This window comes from Planococcus citri, chromosome 4 (genome assembly GCF_950023065.1).
Source record: "Planococcus citri chromosome 4, ihPlaCitr1.1, whole genome shotgun sequence".
Taxonomy (NCBI): domain Eukaryota; kingdom Metazoa; phylum Arthropoda; class Insecta; order Hemiptera; family Pseudococcidae; genus Planococcus; species Planococcus citri.
Genome location: NC_088680.1, coordinates 36,712,013 through 36,731,384, shown reverse-complemented (window position 1 = coordinate 36,731,384; position 19,372 = coordinate 36,712,013). Strand labels below are relative to the sequence as shown.

At 33.3% G+C, this 19,372-nt stretch overlaps 6 protein-coding genes across 10 annotated transcripts; 4 read left to right on the top strand and 2 right to left on the bottom strand.

The window, feature by feature from the left end:
- Positions 1 to 35: 35 nt before the first annotated feature.
- Positions 36 to 1,598, top strand: LOC135843823 (histone acetyltransferase KAT8-like). Its single transcript, XM_065361847.1, has 2 exons — positions 36 to 176; positions 283 to 1,598. The coding sequence occupies exon 2, from the start codon at positions 292 to 294 to the stop codon at positions 1,528 to 1,530; it is 1,239 nt and encodes a 412-aa protein (XP_065217919.1). The 5' UTR covers positions 36 to 176; positions 283 to 291; the 3' UTR covers positions 1,531 to 1,598.
- Positions 1,599 to 1,776: 178 nt separating this feature from the next.
- On the top strand, positions 1,777 to 4,275 carry LOC135843818 (uncharacterized). Of its 2 annotated transcripts, none has more exons than XM_065361838.1 (6): positions 1,777 to 2,031; positions 2,257 to 2,376; positions 2,457 to 2,582; positions 3,349 to 3,468; positions 3,548 to 3,673; positions 3,770 to 4,275. In XM_065361838.1, the coding sequence occupies exons 2-6, from the start codon at positions 2,341 to 2,343 to the stop codon at positions 4,211 to 4,213; spliced, it is 852 nt and encodes a 283-aa protein (XP_065217910.1). In that variant the 5' UTR covers positions 1,777 to 2,031; positions 2,257 to 2,340; the 3' UTR covers positions 4,214 to 4,275. The 2 variants fall into 2 exon arrangements, with proteins under 2 accessions (XP_065217910.1, XP_065217908.1); XM_065361836.1 differs by having other exon boundaries at positions 1,778 to 2,180.
- An 832-nt stretch (positions 4,276 to 5,107) lies between these two features.
- On the bottom strand, positions 5,108 to 8,308 carry LOC135843815 (palmitoyltransferase ZDHHC17-like). Of its 3 annotated transcripts, XM_065361833.1 has the most exons (12): positions 8,089 to 8,307; positions 7,746 to 7,967; positions 7,476 to 7,675; positions 7,200 to 7,409; positions 6,951 to 7,113; positions 6,737 to 6,871; positions 6,468 to 6,668; positions 6,241 to 6,402; positions 6,013 to 6,169; positions 5,792 to 5,938; positions 5,604 to 5,716; positions 5,108 to 5,531 (listed from the first exon to the last, which is right to left on the bottom strand). In XM_065361833.1, the coding sequence occupies exons 2-12, from the start codon at positions 7,839 to 7,841 to the stop codon at positions 5,277 to 5,279; spliced, it is 1,839 nt and encodes a 612-aa protein (XP_065217905.1). In that variant the 5' UTR covers positions 7,842 to 7,967; positions 8,089 to 8,307; the 3' UTR covers positions 5,108 to 5,276. The 3 variants fall into 3 exon arrangements, with proteins under 3 accessions (XP_065217905.1, XP_065217906.1, XP_065217904.1); XM_065361834.1 differs by lacking the exon at positions 7,746 to 7,967 and having other exon boundaries at positions 8,089 to 8,308; XM_065361832.1 differs by lacking the exon at positions 8,089 to 8,307 and having other exon boundaries at positions 7,746 to 8,071.
- A 159-nt stretch (positions 8,309 to 8,467) lies between these two features.
- On the top strand, positions 8,468 to 12,628 carry LOC135843817 (replication protein A 70 kDa DNA-binding subunit-like). The gene is made up of 7 exons (XM_065361835.1): positions 8,468 to 8,833; positions 9,343 to 9,669; positions 9,806 to 9,950; positions 10,048 to 10,229; positions 10,310 to 10,402; positions 10,489 to 10,689; positions 10,773 to 12,628. Exons 2-7 carry the CDS (start codon positions 9,358 to 9,360, stop codon positions 10,902 to 10,904), a joined length of 1,065 nt encoding a protein of 354 aa, XP_065217907.1. The 5' UTR covers positions 8,468 to 8,833; positions 9,343 to 9,357; the 3' UTR covers positions 10,905 to 12,628.
- A 2,645-nt stretch (positions 12,629 to 15,273) lies between these two features.
- Positions 15,274 to 17,662, top strand: LOC135846050 (replication protein A 70 kDa DNA-binding subunit-like). 2 transcript variants are annotated; one of them, XM_065365018.1, is made up of 8 exons: positions 15,274 to 15,510; positions 15,606 to 15,732; positions 15,819 to 16,063; positions 16,174 to 16,333; positions 16,414 to 16,571; positions 16,684 to 16,767; positions 16,845 to 17,036; positions 17,106 to 17,662. In XM_065365018.1, exons 2-8 carry the CDS (start codon positions 15,624 to 15,626, stop codon positions 17,202 to 17,204), a joined length of 1,047 nt encoding a protein of 348 aa, XP_065221090.1. In that variant the 5' UTR covers positions 15,274 to 15,510; positions 15,606 to 15,623; the 3' UTR covers positions 17,205 to 17,662. The 2 variants fall into 2 exon arrangements, with proteins under 2 accessions (XP_065221090.1, XP_065221091.1); XM_065365019.1 differs by having other exon boundaries at positions 15,274 to 15,514.
- Positions 17,651 to 19,269, bottom strand: LOC135846049 (zinc finger protein 184-like). Its single transcript, XM_065365017.1, has 3 exons — positions 18,964 to 19,269; positions 18,693 to 18,887; positions 17,651 to 18,624 (listed from the first exon to the last, which is right to left on the bottom strand). Exons 1-3 carry the CDS (start codon positions 19,093 to 19,095, stop codon positions 17,833 to 17,835), a joined length of 1,119 nt encoding a protein of 372 aa, XP_065221089.1. The 5' UTR covers positions 19,096 to 19,269; the 3' UTR covers positions 17,651 to 17,832.
- Positions 19,270 to 19,372: the final 103 nt, after the last annotated feature.

The window sequence follows — 19,372 nt, the reverse complement described above, 5'->3', positions numbered from 1 at the left end:
AATTCAAGAACGATATAAACAAAATTCGTTATCAACGAAAATGAAAAAGTTTGATAACAACTTTTTTTGAAAAAGAAAATACAACGTTTTTTTTTGAATCTTTTACAAATTACAAATGATGTGATAGTTTTCAAATCGAGTATGCAATCACGTCCAAATGAAGAAATTTTAATAGAGTAAGTAAACGTTCAGTATTCCATCTCTTACAGTGAGATTCGTTTCGAATGTTACTTACAACCGGTATGATTGTTTCTTAACGTTCGTTCAAATATTTCATTGCAGTTTGACACGATGAAAGCGAACAGATCTAAAAACAAAGCTCGTGAAAGAGAATCCACCGACGTCTCGGGTAAATATTTAGCCAAACGAAATGACGAATGGTACCCGGCTGAAATCTTACAAAAACGTACGATCGATCAGAACAATAGCGAATACTACGTCCATTATACATCCTGCGATCGTCGACTTGATCGTTGGCTAAGTCAAGATGATGTTAAATTCATCCCAACATCTCAAGGGCAAGAAGAACCCACGACTTCAGCCACCACAACGATCAGCGCCATTATACCAGATATTAGCAATAGAAAAATGACTCGGACACAGAAAAAACGTTTAGACGAAATCAACGAATCTTTAATGGAGACAGAAAGCGAATCTCAAGAATTATCAGCTCTAGAAGAAGAACGTAAAGCATTAACCAAAGTGAAATACATAACTGAAATACAAATCGGTAAACATGAAATCGATACCTGGTATTTCAGCCCCTATCCGGACGAGTACGGTAAAAGCTCGAAATTATGGATTTGCGAGTATTGTTTATTCTACACACGTTACGCTGTTTCGCTTCATTTACACGAGAGAGATTGCGAATACAATAATCCTCCCGGAACCGAAGTCTATCGCAGCGGAGCTATATCAATTTACGAAGCTGACGGTCGATTGCATAAATTATACTGTCAGAATTTATGTCTCCTCGCTAAATTGTTCCTTGACCATAAGACGTTGTTTTTCGATGTCGAAGCGTTCAAATTCTACGTTCTTTGCATCGTTGATATGGTAGGAGCTCATATAGTCGGATTTTTCTCCAAAGAGAAAGATTCGCCGGATTGTTTCAACGTAGCGTGTTTACTAGTCTTGCCGCCGTACCAGAAACACGGTTATGGTCGTTTGTTGATCGCTTTCAGTTACGAACTGAGTAAATTAGAAGGAATTGTGGCTGGTCCAGAGACACCTTTGTCAGATTTAGGATTATTGGCTTACAGATCGTATTGGTCTTGGGTTCTTTTACAAGAGATATATTCTTCCGACGATGAAGTTTCCATCACCGAACTTAGCTATAGAACTAGCATTAACGAATCAGATATACTCGAAACTTTGCATTGGTTGAATTTAATCAAGTATTTGAAAAATTCTTATTGCGTTTGTGTAACTCGTGAAACATTGTTGGGTGTTTTTAAGAAGCTTAAACCGCCCAGATTTTTTATTAATACCGCGGCTATTCGGTGGTATCCTTATGACAATGCTATGTAAATAATATGTACATATTTTGTATTCAAAATATTCATTTTCAAACAAATAAATTCTGCATTTTTTCCCCAGGGTGTCAATTTTTTCAAAAACAAACTACGCTACGGAAAAATAATTACATGTAAAATTATTACCTTGACTTGAAAAAAAAAATTCATGCACAAAATTAAAATTAAGGGACTCGAATTTCAAAACAAAAAATTCGCTTCGAACGAGAATTTAGAGTTATGAAGTTGGCAATGCTACGAAATGAAAAAACCACGTGTTGACGAAAAACCAAACCATCATATTCTTTCAAAAAAATATAGTATGTTTTTCTTCGAGGTTTGTTCGAAGGACCGAAAAAAGAAATTTAGAAGCCTCTACCTTTTTTGAGTTCTGAATGAGTATAGAACTCGTTTTAAAATCATTATGAACTGCGGTCGAAACACTCGAAACCGTTTCATCAGTACCTAGACCTACTAATCCATTTGTGGGGGATGTGAATCTGGTTTTCCTCGGGCTGTGAGTAATATGATTGAAATTTAGAAGCCTCTCTACCTTTTTTTGAGTTCTGAATAAGTATAGAACTCGTTTTAAAATCATTGGCTACCATGATGAACTGCGGTCGAATCCGTTTCATTACTAATCCATTTGTGCAGGATATGAATCAGGTAAGATATTCTCGGGCTGTGAGTAATATGATATTTGTTATAATTTATTCTAAGCAATTTGTGCATTCTGTTGTAGCTAAATGTTCGGAGGCTTGCTAAAGCCACATTCTCCACTTATTGTCGTCGATGGTCGAACAATAACGTTACTGGCGACCGTACCATGATTATGAAACTATCGCCAAAGGAAGATAAAAAAGTAAAATTTATTTACGCTAAATAGTTGAAAATTTTTATTGTTTACTTTGAACGATTTGTAAATTTTTATATATTTTGTAGGTGTGCTTGAAAAACTCGGAAGTCGAGATCATTAAAGATCTATTGCAACCTCGTCCCATTGACATTTCGAAGTACGAGAAATACCCAATACCGCTCTTCGAAAGGTTGCAAAAAGAAGAAAAAAAAGTGAGATTTTCTAATGTTTTGAGTTGATAGAAATTTAATTAACGTTTTATGATATATTTGCATTGTAGATTTATGCATCGGCATCTAAAGTCGTGGGGAAAAAAAGCATTCTATTCAAGTTAATTCCTATAAAAATGTACTTCGAAGTTGACACGGTTTTATATTACGGGTGCAGTGCTTGCTTAGAAGACGTCGTTGTATCATCTAATCATGAAGTCAGTGACATTGGCAGGTTTATTGGAGAAACCAAAGTTCGAGGCTTATCCGCAATGCAAGAATATTTAGAAATGCGATCATCCATGTACATTGACTCTCAAGTAGAAGTACTTGGAGTTGATTTGATTTTGGTTGACGATGTATTGAAAAATTATGTCAAAGATATTGTTAAAAAACGTTTTCTCCGGGGTGTGGCACACGAGTTACTAAGTTGGTGTCTTTACAGGCCAAAAACGAAATCGTTTGTTAATACCATTTTAGAAATGGACTATCGAAGTATCGAATGATAAATATTTCAAATTAACTTGTCGCTTAAGTGTATGTAAATGTATACTAATTACATCAGATTCTCATTTACGTACAGTTTTATTTTATTATTTACAATGTTACCAAACTTCATAGATTATCACTTTATACATTATAATTACCTACCTAGAAGGATTTGAGTACGCAGGTAATATTGTAGAAAATGAAATTCACGCTTATTTTTCGAAATGATGGAGAATATTTGTTATTATTTATTCTAAGTAATTTGTGCATTCTGTTGTAGCTAAATGTTCGCAGACTTGCTAAAGCCACATTCTCCACTTATTGTCGTCGATGGTCGAACAATAACGTTACTGGCGACCGTACCATGATTATGAAACTATCGCAAAAGGAAGATAAAAAAGTAAAATTTATTTACGCTAATAGTTGAAAATTTTTATTGTTTACTTTGAACGATTTGTAAATTTTTATATATTTTGTAGGTGTGCTTGAAAAACTCGGAAATTGAGATCATTAAAGATCTATTGCAACCTCGTCCCATTGACATTTCAAAGTACGAGAAATACCCAATGACGTTCTTCCGAATGTTGCAAAAAGAAGAAAAAAAAGTGAGATTTTTCTAATGTTTTGAGTAGATATTTTATTTAGTAAGTAGTTGATTGAAATTTAATTAGCGTTTTATGATATACCTATTTGCTTTGTAGATTTATGCATCGACAACTAAAGTCGTGGGGAAAACAAGCGTTCTATTCAAGTTAATTCCTATAAAAATGTACTTCGAAGTTGACACGGTTTTATATTACGGGAACGGTGCTTGCTTAGAAGACGTCGTTGTATCATCTAATCATAAAGTCAGTGACATTGGCAGGTTCATCGGAGAAACCAAAGTTCGAGGCTTATCCGCAATGCAAGAATATTTAGAAATGCGATCATCCATGTACATTGACTCTCAAGAAAAAGTACTTGGAGTTGATTTGATTTTGGTTGACAATGTATTGAAAAATTATGTCAAAGATATTGTTAAAAAACGTTTTCTCCGGGGTGTAGCACGCGAGTTACTAACCTGTTGTCTTTACAGGCCAAAAACGAAAATGTTTGTTAATACCATTTTAGGAATGAACTATCGAATGATAAATGTTTCAAATTAACTTGTCGCTCAAGTGTATGTAAATGTATACTAATTACATTAGATTCTCATTTACGTACTGTTTTATTTTATTATTTACAATGTTACCAAACCTCATAGAATGATTTACCCCCTCAGTCCCATTCCTTTCCATTTAGCAAAGTTCTTCAGTTATGTAGTCAATTCGTAAAACATAAAAACCGATTATCACTTTATACATTATAATTACAATTACCTACCTAGAAGGATTTGAGTACGCAGGTAATATCGTAGAAAATGAAATTCACGCTTATTTTTCGAAATGATGGAGAATTTAAAACATGTACAACATTCTTCACTCTGAACATTTTTTCAAAAATCACACCTGTATAATCAACGCATTACGGGTATTATTTTTTTTGAGAAGTACCTAGTTTTAATAACTTCTTCCAATTTTCTTTGTAAAATTTCAACTTCAGCGCGCTCAAATTTGTACTTGTAAGGCTCATTTCTGCGATATTTTCCTCTTATTTTAATTCTCCTGCAAAAAAAATATATATTCGAGTAGGGTGAGTGCAATAAATGGAATATTCGGAACACGAAGCTACTCAATTACACAAATAAATAAAATGAAATAGGTATCTACCCGCCTGTTTGAAAAGCGTTCCTTATAAATTGTTGTTTTCCTAATAAACTTTATTCAAAGCTTCGGGATGGTGTTACAACAACACGATCACCTGTTCTCCCGAATGTTTTGATAATGTAACTTGTTTTTTCAAAAATTAAATTCTTTTTCCAATTTTTGACTTTCGCTAAAAAGAAAACAATGTAACGATAACGTGCATACAACTGAAAATATTTAACAACCGATATTTCCTAACGCATAGACAGGCAATTTTTGTCATTAAGATGAAAGAAAAGAAAACACACATGAAAATAAAATAAATATGTACTCGTCGACGATGTACGGTTCAACGAGTATCTCTCTGTATTAACACAGGTGAAAAAATCAGGTACAAATAACAAAAATAATCAAGTACTTTAAAAAAAAACAAAATAGAAAAACACGAATAATATGATCATGAAATACTGAACAAAACACATTATCATACATATTGAGGATGAGAATGAGGATTAACAAGGAAAGAGTTACTTTCGTTGCATTCTAGTGTAAATAGATTTTTCCAGTTCTTCTCATCGGGAGGATTACATCCGGGGATTCGAATACGCGAAAAGTCGATTAGGTTTTGAAGTCTTCCACGACTAAATGGACTTCTAATTTCACCAGTTTTAGGATCTTGAAAATGTTTATAGCGATATAGATTCATATGTTCGTTGGTCGTCATAGCTAAACAGGATATCTGAAAAATAAAACTCAGGGGTAAGGTTATTGTTTCCCAAAATTTGATGCTCAATTCCAAAATATTACATACTTGATACAATTGACAAACGAATAATGGTATAACCCAAACGGTATGAATCATAACGTTGACCAATGCCCAAGAAACCCAAGGATCGCATACCATATATTTTGAAAAGAGAATAACTGAAAACGAAATGAATCACCGATAACTTGATTATAATTCGTACGGTAAAAAATACCTAAAAATTATTCTTTTACTTGGCATAGCGGTATCGTTTGCCGATTTCGATGGGTACTTTCCAGTACACACTTCGTTCCAATACGCAACGATTCCAGCAATGTATAAAACACTGACAATCAATGCCATCGATAGAAATCCGACAAAATACCGATGATTGTTCGCACCTAATAAACGAGTAACAAATGAAATAATGAAGATTCATCAAATCTTAATCGGATTTAAAATTAATTCTACTCACCAATACAATTCCCAACCCATGGACAGTGATGATCGAATTTAGCAACGCAGCAATCGCAATCTGAGCAATGTTTCGAACGTACTGGTTTCCTCACAAGACACGTGCAACAGAAAAATCTCGGTATTAGCATTCCTTTTTCAGCTAATTCAATTACAGTCTGAAAACGTTTAAATTAAATAGGTAATCAATATTGTCACCATCATAATACATAAATCTTTGCATACTTACAACAAATTTTTCCTCTCGACTAGTAATTATGTATCCGGGATCACTTTTCCACGACTTGTAAAAATTATAGCATAATATGCCCGATAATGAGACATTGGTAAGCGATAGTAAGAAGCTGATTCTCGGAGTGATCCACAAAAACCACGTAACGTAAAGCCAAAACTAAACAGACAAATCGTTAAATAAAACCATAGGTTTTGGTTTCACGTTTTCCAACTACAACTCACCTTAGTCGAGAAATATACAGATAAGGGAAAATCCGACGAAAAATTCCGAGTGAAGAGTACTCGTCTCGATAGAAATAATAAAAATATAACGGTAATTATGGCAGTGAGTTTTGATACGTAAACTAGTCTGGTTTCTAATATTACTCCAATAAAATAGTAAAGTACTGCTGGCGTCGCTATAGTGCTCCAGTACTTAATTTTCTAGAAAAAAAGCGAATTCATTAAAATATGAAATCGATTACACGAGCTTATAAAATAGCAAAACTCACATCGTTGGCTTTAATTCGTTCGAGTAAAGGTAAATTCTTATCATATCCATTGATTTCTTCCAATTTTTTCAATACACACACGTCGTACCAAGGAGCACTTCTACAATCCCACAATAATTGAAACGCGGTTTCATTCTGGAAAAGATCATGAAAAAAGTTTTAAAATGCTACCATTACCATTTCGTAATGATAAAATTCACATTTAAACATATACCTTGTCATTTGGAATATCTAGACTAGCACCGGAGTTGATGAGTAAATTAACAACGACATGATTTTTACTGAGGATAGCACAATGCATAGCGGTATTGCCACCGTAAAATTCTTGAATAGAAGTAGCAGCTCCGAATTTGATCAACAAACGCGCCGGATCCAAACTGCAAACATATGAATACAAAAATACATTACTCAAGGATTTCTCAAAATGAACTTGATTCGTACAAGTTTCGATATATGTATTTACCTCATATGTTTCAGAGCACAATGCATCAAAGCAGTGAGACCAGCTCTATCAATTACATTGATATCAACTCCTGTGGCAACTAAGTAAGCTATAATATGGGTATGGGCGAATCGAGCGGCTACATGAATACAAGATAAACCTTCTGAGTCTACAAATGTGGAATCAGCTCCATTTTGTACGAGTAACACAACAGCCATCAGGCGATTGTCCCTACGGGCATTTTATTAATACAGGATGAACTCTATTTTCTGAGTTTTTTTTCACGAGTTCATCTACCTAATAGCCCAATGCAAAGGAGTAGCTTGCAGTACACCTCCTGGTTCGTCGATTCGGATCCCTTTGGAGATATAATACTTCATTATTTCCAGCCGATTGTTGATCGCTGCCCAATGCATCAACGTTACAGAGTCATCGTCGCGAATATTCACATCGATGCCTGCCTCGACCAGTTCTTGACACCGGACCAAGTCTCCTTCCTGTAGGAATTCCATATTTATTTAAAAAAATATTATTAAGTACACAAGTTCGAGAAAAGTGAATACCAACTCGAGTAGCTTCGAAGATATTCATATTGGATAACTTATGACCAGTCATATTCCTTCGCTGAAAAAGAATTGAACAAAATAGCTGCTCGACTGACATTGAAGAGTGGAATTAACCATGTTCGGCTACTAAATTTATCATATTTTTGTTCTTTTTCTCGAATGTTATCAACATGCGAATTTTATTCAACTTCATCGAAATGAACAGTCTTCCAAAATTATCGAACTAAAAGCGTTATATGATAGCTTAAACTTTTTACGATAAATTGATTTTTTTTGGATGAAAATACAACATGAATTTAAATAAATTCTACTTTCAAGTTTTTGAGAAATGCATTTTATATTACCAAGAAAAGTATAAATTCTGTAGTTGAGAAATATCCTTCACATTTCTGTTTCTTCTGTTCATTCATTCATTCCATGACGAAGATCACCATCTCAAGATTTGACTCGTGATATTTTTCAAATTCAAACGCATCATACACTCATCAACCAAACTTTTGAGTTCAAAGTTCAACAATTATTCCGAAATTGAAAATATTATTTTTAAAAAAGTGTTATCAGGAAAAAAATTATCAAAAACCCGCGCAAAAAAAACGGAAAACTAGCGACACCTAGTGGAGAAAAATCGAAACTGGTAATTACGGAAGAAATTACTAACCTTGAATAATTGCAAATTTTGCAAATTATTTGAAATTTTAGTGGGCGTGTCGGTTCCGGTATCGAAGTGATGACGCGGAAAGTGGAAATACTGGAAATTAGTGGAAATGGAAAATGTCAAAATGAAAATTATTCGTATTTCGTTCTTCCAATTCGCGAGTTTGGCAAGTCACTATGCTTATTGCTGCCAAGTTCCACATCAGAGTATTCTTACAGGAAAATATAGTGCTTTGTTATTGCCATCGCATAATACGCATTCGTATTGCTGAAGAGACTTAAGAAGTGGTTTACGGTTTTGCTGAGTTAGAATTTTTGAAATTTTAACGGTACCTAAATTTGAATGCGAATTTTTAAAATAAAATTTGTGTCGATCGGTTGGCGTTAAATAATTTGTTCTTCTCGAAGTTTTCAGTTCTTCTACACTGCTTGTAGGTAAGTATTCTCTCCGAAAAATAATTCAAATTCTGATCTGATGTAGATGTACTGATCAAAATCAAACCAATCATTTACATTACAGATTAAGGCTTCCATGTTTACTTTTCTTGCTTAACTGTAAAATTATTTCAAACACAACTTATTAAATAGTTTGAGTTGGTTTTAGTTTTCTTATGCATTACGTTCAACTGCCCAAGTAGTTAGATATTGAAGTTGTGTTTGTTGAATTTTGAGCAATTTGAACATGATGTAGGTACGTCATCTTGTTTCAAAGTTCTTCTTCTCAACAATCACGTTTTCGTTTTCACAATTTTATTCACTGTCTGTTGAGAGATGAAAACGAAAAAACCGCAAAATGTATTTACGCGATTTATATTGATAATAAGACAACCGCGCAGCAGAACCGCATTCGAATCGTAACAACCCTGTGTAAAACTCGTTAATGGGTAATAGTAAATTGAACGTTATTTAGCTTTGTCAACTAAGCTGTTTTGTAAATTTTGCAGAATACCTTTTGAAAGATGGATTCGGAAGACTGTAAACCTGTCGAAGTTCTGGTTTTCGACCAAGATTGCTCAACAGAACTCAAAAGCGAGCCGAAAGATACAACAAATGAAGATTACCGTGAGATCGCTATCAGTGAACTGGACTATAGCAAGAGTGGCAAACGATGGGTCATAAAGGCCTTGGTGGTGAATAAGTCCAGTATCAGGACATATTTCAGTAACTATAGAGCTGGAAAATTTTTCACCCTAGAACTATGTGACGAATCCAGTTCTATTCGAGTTGTCTGTTTTAATGAAGCTTGCGATAAGTTTTTCAGGGATATAGAAGTGAGTGTGCCTGGGTGCACCTTTTTTAATTTTTTTATCTACCTGTCTATACTTTTCATGAGTAGGTACCTACCTGGTAATTAAATACGTAACATGAGTGTCTTTTACTAAGTATTCTTTTTTGATATTTCTTCAGGCGAATAAAATGTATTATTTCGCACATTGTAAAATCAAATACTCCGATAGAAGATACAATGCGCTGCCTCACGAATTTGAATTGGTTCTCGAGACATACGGCTTTGTTACACCTTGCAATTCACATGAAAAAATAATCGAGCTACGTAAGTAACTAATTCATCATTTTACATTTTTCTATGTACTTAATTTATGGAATGATTTTGTGAAATTTTATTCATACGATTATACCCATACCTACAGCTCCAATGAAACTTTGGAAGTTATCAGAAGTTGTGCAGGATGTAAAAAACGACTGTACTCTCGAGATGCTTGCCATTGGTGAGAAACAGCAAAAGATGTTCAAAGTGCAAGCCTTGGTTTTCGACATCGACGAAGACAATTTCGAATACGAAGCGTGCCCTTCGACATATTGTAACAAAAAGGTGAGAAATCTCTTTCAAAAAAGGCTACCTACAACAATTTTACTACGTACCTAATAAAATGACTTCAATTTTCTGTTTAGGTTGATAGGCGTATAACAGATGTTGGCGAATTATATTATTGCATGAAATGTAAGAAAGATTATCCCACCTTTGAATATAAATACATGTTGAAGGTACGCGTGCTCTATGGCTATTGCTTAATGGTTAATTTCTCGATTTCAAATGCTTTATGGACAATTTCTAAATGATGTAATTTCAGGTGACAATCACAGATTCGTCAGACAAGTGTCTTAGGATGACCATGTTTGATGAAGCGGAACGATTTTTGAATATAAACGTCGATCAGCTCGTTAAAATGCGCGAAATAAACTATGAAGAATTCACAAGTTACTTCAGTAGAAGACTAGGTGAAATCCATACTTTTACGATACAAGCTGGAATGATACTGTATGATGTGACGGTGAGTAAAAAATAAGAATTCACCTATCTACTTAACAAGTTGATCTAGTAAAGAATTATTTCTTCAATTTTTTCGTTTTCCAGAATGAAATTTATGTGAACGCAATTTGTGATAGCTTCTCTCTTGTAGATTCTAAAGGATCCACTTTACTGAGCCCATTAGGCCTATTTATGGATGAAGACCTACTTGATGAAACGTCCCTAAATTCAGAATGATTTTTGCTAATGAACTACCAATGAATAAATCCCGAACAATCTCGTCTACAAATCAACGAAATCATATATCGATCGTACGAGTATACATTTAGTCTTATAAAAAAATCCAAGTTCGAAAATTTTTGTTCAAATGTTCTCTGAAACAGCTGATTCTTAAAATTTCAATCAGGGCTGTTGAGAAGGGGCAACGAACGGGAGACATGTTTGCGCAGGGTCCAGATTTTCTGGAAGATCTGACGAAGTAGCGAAGGGGGCCTGATGATTAAAAACATTGTTTCTTCACATCTTGAAAAAAACTTAAACTTTCGAACCCCTTTTGGCTTCGCTTCGCTCGAACCGGTACTTTTTTTAAATTTAAATTTCCAAAAAAACAATGCCATACAGCTCGCTGAAAAAAAAATCGTTTAAATTACACCTCAGAAAATACAAATATTCTGAAGGTTTTGCCCTCGCTTCGCATTGGGCTGATTTGATTTGTTTCTCTTTTTGAAAATGAAGAAAATTCACAGGTAGGTAGTTGAAGCTTCTAAAAATGTAAGTACTTGTAAACGAAAAAATGAAAATTTTTACGAGTCATGCGAATATTTTATCAATTTGCAAAATTGTCATTTAATTACTTACTTTACCCATTTTTTCTTTACGAGTCGGCGAATTTTTGGCCAATTCTCTCCCCCCCACCCACTTCCTGTTTCGTACCTGAAGAGAAGCCAAATGTTTGCTCCGGACTTGCATTGCTTCTCGACGTCCCTGGTTCCAATTATGTGACCATCTTTACAATTTATTCACAATCATATTTTTCAATTCTTTTCTCATGTCTCACCAAATAGTACCTACGTAAATCTCAAAATGAAGTGTAGCCTTCTATATTTTAATTGATGTAGGTTTAAGTTTCAAGTTATAAGTGGAGTGAATGTGGTTTATTTTCACTTGAAATTTATCAAAATACAGTGTTCAGAGTGGCAAAACAGGAAAGAGTTTGACCACATCCGTGATCTGCGCCGTCATGTGTATATTTGAGAAATTGCTGGTGTTTGTTTTTCTTTAATATTTCTCGAAATATTGATCGTACCAAAAACCTAATGATCTCGTAAGGGCATTTCGACTTATCACATGCAAACAAACATGACAAAAATTGATAAGAACTGTCGCTTGAGAAAATTAAAAATTAAAAATTTGATTAAAAAAATTCAGAATTCAAAAATTGCGACTCGTGTCATTGAACTTGAAGTTTGATGATATTGATAAGTTTGAATAGGTACAAATTTTAAGGTGAAAGCTGAACGCATTTTTCCAGATTTCTTAAAAATTGCATAATGCACGTCATTGCACCTCTCGAAAGCAAAAGTTTTACAATATCTAAAAAAAAATCAAAAAGCGAAAAACAATTTTTTCATGCCAAGAGAGACCCTTTTCCAGCTACACGTAGCACCGAGCACCCCATATTTATTAAGACAATTTTTTTAGATTCGGATTTGGATCCGATGTTTTTGTATTCTCTTTTTCATAGTTTTAATTTAAATAGGTACCATACGTATACCAGATACCTACCTATTGTTTTTTAATTATTTTAATTTTTATCTGTTATTTTCTATTTATTTTTTGGTTTATAAAATTAAAAGTGCTCCGCGGAGTTGGGAGTTGTGATAACAATCGTTTGTGAGATTGTTGTTTTGTTTTTTTTTATTATATTTTATTTTTTAAATATAACCTATTCACGATTGAATTTTCTGCTGGTTAATCAATTACATATTTATTACGAAAAAAAGAAGTCTTCAAATTTAAAAAATGTATATATCTAGGTATGCGCTGAACACACCTCATTTTTTCTAGCTTGTCCACAGCTACGAGTACATATGGTACAAACGAAATTGAAAACAATTGAACAAATTTTCATTTTGATTAGGGAAAGGGAAAAAAAAGATTCATTGAGAATTGAAGTTCTTACTCTTCAAGCAATCATATGAATTATTTAAAAATGAGATTAGGTACCTATTCAATTGTTATGGTAGATAGTTTTAACTTCTCAGAATTGAAATTGAATAACAAAACGAGCAATAAATCAAAAATTCAAAAACTTACTCAAAAATCATAGTCAAAGTAGAAAGTACCCAATAGGTTGTAAGACGAGAGAAATGTAGGTATTCAGTATTGAAATAGAGATCGGAGGGTATCCATATACATACAAAAATAAAGGACCTAAAGCTTAATTTCTGAATCATGATGACTTGAACACTTGAAGGAATTAGAAAGATGAGGATGAAATCCTGAGAACAGAGTAGGTAATCTCCTCTGGTATAATAAAAATTAGAGTAATAGGTACCTATTTAGAGTCAACTTGTTTAAAAATTGATTATTTTTGTTTAACATCGGTTGGATGATTTTTTAGTCAACACTCAAAAGTCAAAAGTCAAAAGTAAAGAAAATTCAAAGGTTAAAGAAAAAATCAAAGTGAGTATTGATTGAAAAGCAAAAATGAAAAAATCCTCCTGAGAGTAAAATTTTTGTGTCAAGGTACATACCTAGCTATTAGTTTTTTCAATCAAATCGAGGTTTCTGAATCCATTTCATTTTTATTTAATTTTTTAGAGTGAGCTCCTGGTCCTGAATGATCAAACTTTGTGTTGTCTATTTGCTATTAGGTACTTATTACTCTTCAATAGAGAAACATTTTATCCTATACATATATTATTTTTTTTTACAGTTATTTTTTTCCTATGGATTTACTGGTGAACGCAAGTTACAAAAGGAACACCAGGACCCAGGAGCAAAATTTAACAAAATTTAAATTTTAAGAAATTGGAAAAATGAAGCGAAAATAAAGAATTGAAAGAGATCTATCGTTCGTTTTTAGGTGAATCATCGGACACCCATGTCGCCTCCAGCCTCTGACCCATGTTATCAAGATAATTTTTTAAGATTGTATTTTCTTTATCATCGTTTTTTTGTTTAAATATATATCTTTTTTTTTTTAAATTACCTATTAGTATTTTAATTTTTCTCCGTTATTTTACATTGTTTGGTTTACATAGGTACAACTACAAATAATTCAAGGCACTCCGGATTTGTTTAGGTAGGTAATAATTTTCGTGATTTGGATTTCGATCTGATCTTATTGGATTTTCATAGTTTTTGTTCACGATTGCTTCTATTTTATACAACTCAATTGACTCAAGTATATAGATCGAGAAATGATAACCCGCTGTTGAAGATCAGATTTTCTGCTTGTGTATTAATCAATGCATTAGGTAGGTACATACGAATAAAAAAAATCGTTAAATTAAAATATAAGCACGCACTGAAAACACAAAAAAATTAATAAAAAATTCTAGCTTCTAGGGAAAAATTGAACAAGCTTTACACCAGAAAAGAAATCAAGTTATTTTTTTCAGTGCTGCAAGTGCAAATTCTAAGCTTGGAACCTAAACGTTTATTTTTAAATTTTGACGCAACTCTAAATCGGCACAAAACCTTTGAAAGCATGAACCAAGATCCAAACTTGAACCATGTACCTAGCTAGTAGCTACCTACCTATGTACAATATTTTCTCAATTCACTTTACATATTTAGCGATAATTTTTGTTTGATTTGTGACGTACATATGTGTTCATAATTCATTTTTGTTTGTTGAAAAGTTGTTTTTTTTAAAAATTATTTCTTTTATTTTTTATTTTTTAGAAAAAAGGACTTTATTCTGAACCTGATCAAAACTTTTCATAAAACAGGAATTAAAATTTAAAACTAGCATAGGTGCTTAAAACCGTTTCGAAATAATAAAGAAAAAATACCTACCTAATATTCATACATTATAGGTGACTATAGGTACTTCTGTTGAAGTTATGGTTATGGGTTACGGATTACCATAACCTTAGCCATACAATTGTTCTGAAAAACTAAAAAACAAACAAATGGGCCCAGGCAAAGCGATTAAATGTGCGAAAGTTTACCACAATTTGTAATTCAAACGAAATTTTGATATATACGAAAAATATGGTTTTTTTTTTCGGATAAAGGCTGAAGGCGATTTTGTCAAAAATGAAAAAATTAATGATTTCACCGGAGAATTGACGATTTTTCTGACAAATCTGAATTCTCAAAATATACAAGGAACAGTTTGTACATCCCCATTCCACCCTTGAATCCGCCTCTGTCAATCTTTGAAATTTATTTCCCAGACTCTCACAAAACTTCCAGGCATTTCATGTTAGAGTCCATAGGTTCTAGGTTCGGTCTAAAAAAAAGATTGTCAATCAAGCTTCTGATGAAGTGATGACCTGATGACTAATCATTTAATCAAGCCACATTCCTATTAATTCCAAAGAAAGGGACATGACATGGTGAACAGGTGAACGTAAAAGGGAAACACAGGTTCATTGGCGTGCAGTGGAAAGGGGACGGGAAAGGATTGCGCACTCGCGCATCGGCGCGTCATCTGACTGCATCAATTCAATTCTTATCATTGTTTATGTTTTGCGTTGCACGCGGTTTTGTTGTAGTTTTGCAAGCTTGCAGTATTTTTCTCTAATTTCAGCCATCAGCTATCTATTTAAAATTTTCAGTTTAGTTTCATTTTGTTTTATGCGCGAGTGATTGAGTATCTATTATTGAGGTAGGTATGTGAAATGTTTAATTTAGTTAATGCTCGTTATTCCTTCAAATGTTCAAAATCATGACAATCTGCTTTTGTCTGCTGTTTTATTATAGAATTAAGAATATTAGAAGATGGATTACGATTTCGGCATTTGTATGGACCTGGAATTAGAGTCAACAGTATCTTCTGATAGCAGTTCTAGCTCTTTTTCATCTTCGAACTCCAGCGTTTTTTACAATGGTAGGTAACATAACATGTTGTAATATTTTACTTGCATAAATGTTTTAAAATACTATTTTGATTAAATTCGGATTGTTTTACTACAGATCTCGATTGCTATGTTATTGTGGAGGAGTCGAGTCCAACAGCTATCAGAAAGTTGAATCTTTTCACTACATACTCAAATCCAAATTGGTTCGTTAAAGCGCTAGTTATAAATAAATCGAATGTACGCTCGTACCATAATCACCGGCAAGGTAAATATTTTACCCTCGAGCTCAGCGATGGTTCCGCCACTATAAGGGCGGTAGCTTTTAACGGAGCTTGCGACAAGTTTTGCAATGTCATAGAGGTGAGTGTATCTGTATTTCTTATTTTTAAAACAAATCCTGAGTGTAGAAAACCTCGAAATAACATTTCATTAATTGTATTTTTTTAAATAAATATTTTGCCACTTGCTAGGTGAATAAAACGTACTTGATCAGCGGCTGCCAAATACAGCAGGCTAATAGGATGTATAACCAACTTCCTCATAAATACGAATTAGTCCTACAAAGATCTTCGCAAATCGAACCTTATCTTGAAAATACTAGCGCCCAAGGTGAAAAAGGAACTGAATTACGTATGTAATTATTTAGTTATTTGAATTTTTCCACTTATCGAATACTCAAATTTGTAATACACACTTTTTCAATCATGCAGCTTTAATCAAGACTTGGACATTGATTGATCTCGCCCGCGAACAGCTCAAGAAAATTACAAAAAAATTGTACCACGTTGAAGCAACTGTCCTTGACATAGACATACCCATTGATAAAGTCGTTTATGAAGGATGTCCGCGATCAGAATGTAAGAAAAAAGTGAGTAATTTTTAATTAAATGAGTTGCGACTGTTTTGCAAAAGATATGGGTTTAGAATTGAAGGAAATACTTACTTTTTGACACGAAATAATTCCAATTTTTTAAATTCAGGTTGTACGTCGTGATAATCTGGGATTTTATTGTGTAAAATGCGATGAAACGTATCCAAATTTTGAGTATAGATACATGCTAAAGGTACGTACGCTTTATGTCATATTTTCAATTTTAAATGTTTTATGAAAAATTGCACGATGTTTTGCTTTTACTCGTAGGTTTATATAGCAGATTGGACTGGAAAGTTGAAGTTAACGTTATTCGAGGTGGCGGATGAGTTTTTGGGTATAAGTGCTCCTGCCATTGTGGAATTGTGCCACACCAATTATGCCAATTATGAAATTTTTTTGAAGAAACGACTTTATGATAGGCTTACCTTTGTAGTGGCAGCTGAAATGAAGGAGTATAATGTTGGTGAAAAATTAACGTTGCTTCATTTTCCAAGCTTAGGTAGAATCATTTTATTGTTTTTTTTTCAGGATCAAGATCATGTTGATGGTGTCTGTTGCAACTACTACCCGATCGATTATCGGAATTCGACCCGAGGACTATTGCGAACTCATGCGAAGACTGAATGAATCAATGACTAACCTTTATTTCTTTTATCGTTATGTATGCATTTAAAATTTACTCAAGTTATTTGTGATATACTTCCTTCTTTACCTATCATTATTAATATTGTTCGTTGACTACTTTTTTTCTCTTAACGTCAACTTGTTTTTAATTTTGTTGATTTTATTATGATTACTTTGTAAAATTAATATCTAGTAGATTATTTTGTCGATGGAAATTTACGCGTTCAATGGCAAAAAATTGTCAGTGTTGAACAGGTAGCCTTGTTTGTGATTATTCATTATTTTGAATTTCGATCCAAAGCTTTTGCTCGTTCTTTGTTTTCGTTTACGTTTCATTTATATGTTATTCCTTTTTCATTCGTTGATTTTTATACTGCATAATAAGAGTAATCGTTAAGTTTGTGATTAAGAATTTCTATTTGTTTATTGAGTGAAATTACTATAACACGTTGAAGATCGAATGTCTACTTTTATTAATCATTCTTTACAGTATAAAAAAATCATTACATCTAAAATTCATCTACACTTATCAAAGTAATACACAGACTTAATTTAACGAAGAGAGAAAAAAAATGCCCATGAAAATACGCTGCATTGACTTAAATTTGAGATATCGTTTGACTAGATACGTTTATTGTTGGACAGTCTCTGGTTCATTCTTAGCGTTCTTCGATTTATTAAGAAATTCGCTATCGTGAATTTTCTTATGCTTAATCAGAGCACCATTATACCTAAACCCTCTATCACATTTGTCACATTGAAATGGCATATCTTTAGTATGACTTACAGCATGTGCTTTAAGTTCATCGAACGAAGTAAACCGCTCGTTACAATAATTACAAGTCAATGGTTTACACTCGGCGTCATTTTTTACAGAACCGTTTTGCTTTTTACTCGACTCGTTGGTGTGTTTTTCAGCGTGTAATCTCAACGATTCTATACTAATGTAAGTTTTATCACAAAGACAACAACGATATTCGACCGAATGCGTTTTTAAATGTTGTTTTAAATTTGAACTATTCAAGAATCTTTTATCACAATGATTACACGAAAATGGCTTTTCGTTCGAATGTAATTTAATATGTTGTTTTAAATACCAATTACGAGTGAAAAGTTTGCCGCAGAAGTCACATTTAAATGAAGAGTCATTTTTACAAGGTACAGGAGGAGGTTCTTTACGAGGTTGTTTAACGATAGGTTTAGATATGCTTTCAGATACTTCTAGAGCAATACTGGTTGTGGTTGTTTCACAGCTGAATGGAACATTGAAACAATATTTACACTTGGAGTAGTCTCCTGTTTCCGGGCACATACGAATAATGACAAATTTCTCACAATGTTGACATTTTGTGAATACTTCTTTCGGTTTGTTGCGTTTTTCAGGCGCGAATATCGAGTGCATTTGTATATGATCCAAATCAGCCTGTTGAACAAACACAGATTTAAGGACGAGAATTTAAGAGACTGTGAAGTTGAAATTAAATTTATTACCATTTGCTCCGAAGATAGACTAGGTTCGTTGAAGTTGGCAAAATCGAAAGTGTTTTGACTAGAGGTGAATCCATTGTTGATACTATTACAGTCTTTGTTATCTATGTGGTGAGAATTAAAATTGACATTCCAAATGGTTTGATCGAGAAATCGATAGTCTTGAAGATCAGTTTTATCGTCGAAATCATGCTCTTCCTGCAGAACAATTTTTAATATCAATTTATAAGTGATCAATAACGCCATTATCATGTAATATACGAAAAAAACTTACTTCAACGGTCGAATAATCGATTTCTTTTACACTGATAGGATTATCTGTTATGATGCATTCTGGTTCAAACAGATTTAATTCGTTTTCAGCGTCGAATTCGTTTCTCAAATAGACGTCTTCGAATTTGTGCATTGATTTCAAGGTATCTGATGGGAAAAAAATACTAAAAATGAGCACCTGAGGCGATAAATGTATCAATTTTTTGAAATTTTCAAAACATTTCTAACGAAAAAAATTGATTTCCAGTGATTATTTATATTTTTTTTGAAGAATTTTGATAAACAAAAGACGTGTGTGGAGGAAAAGAGGTGAGACGCGAGAAGGGCAGGAAGAACGGAAGTCACAGCTGAAATGTTGTAGGCAGGTTGCGATGACGTCATCGTTATATCACAGAGGCGGGTAAACAAAT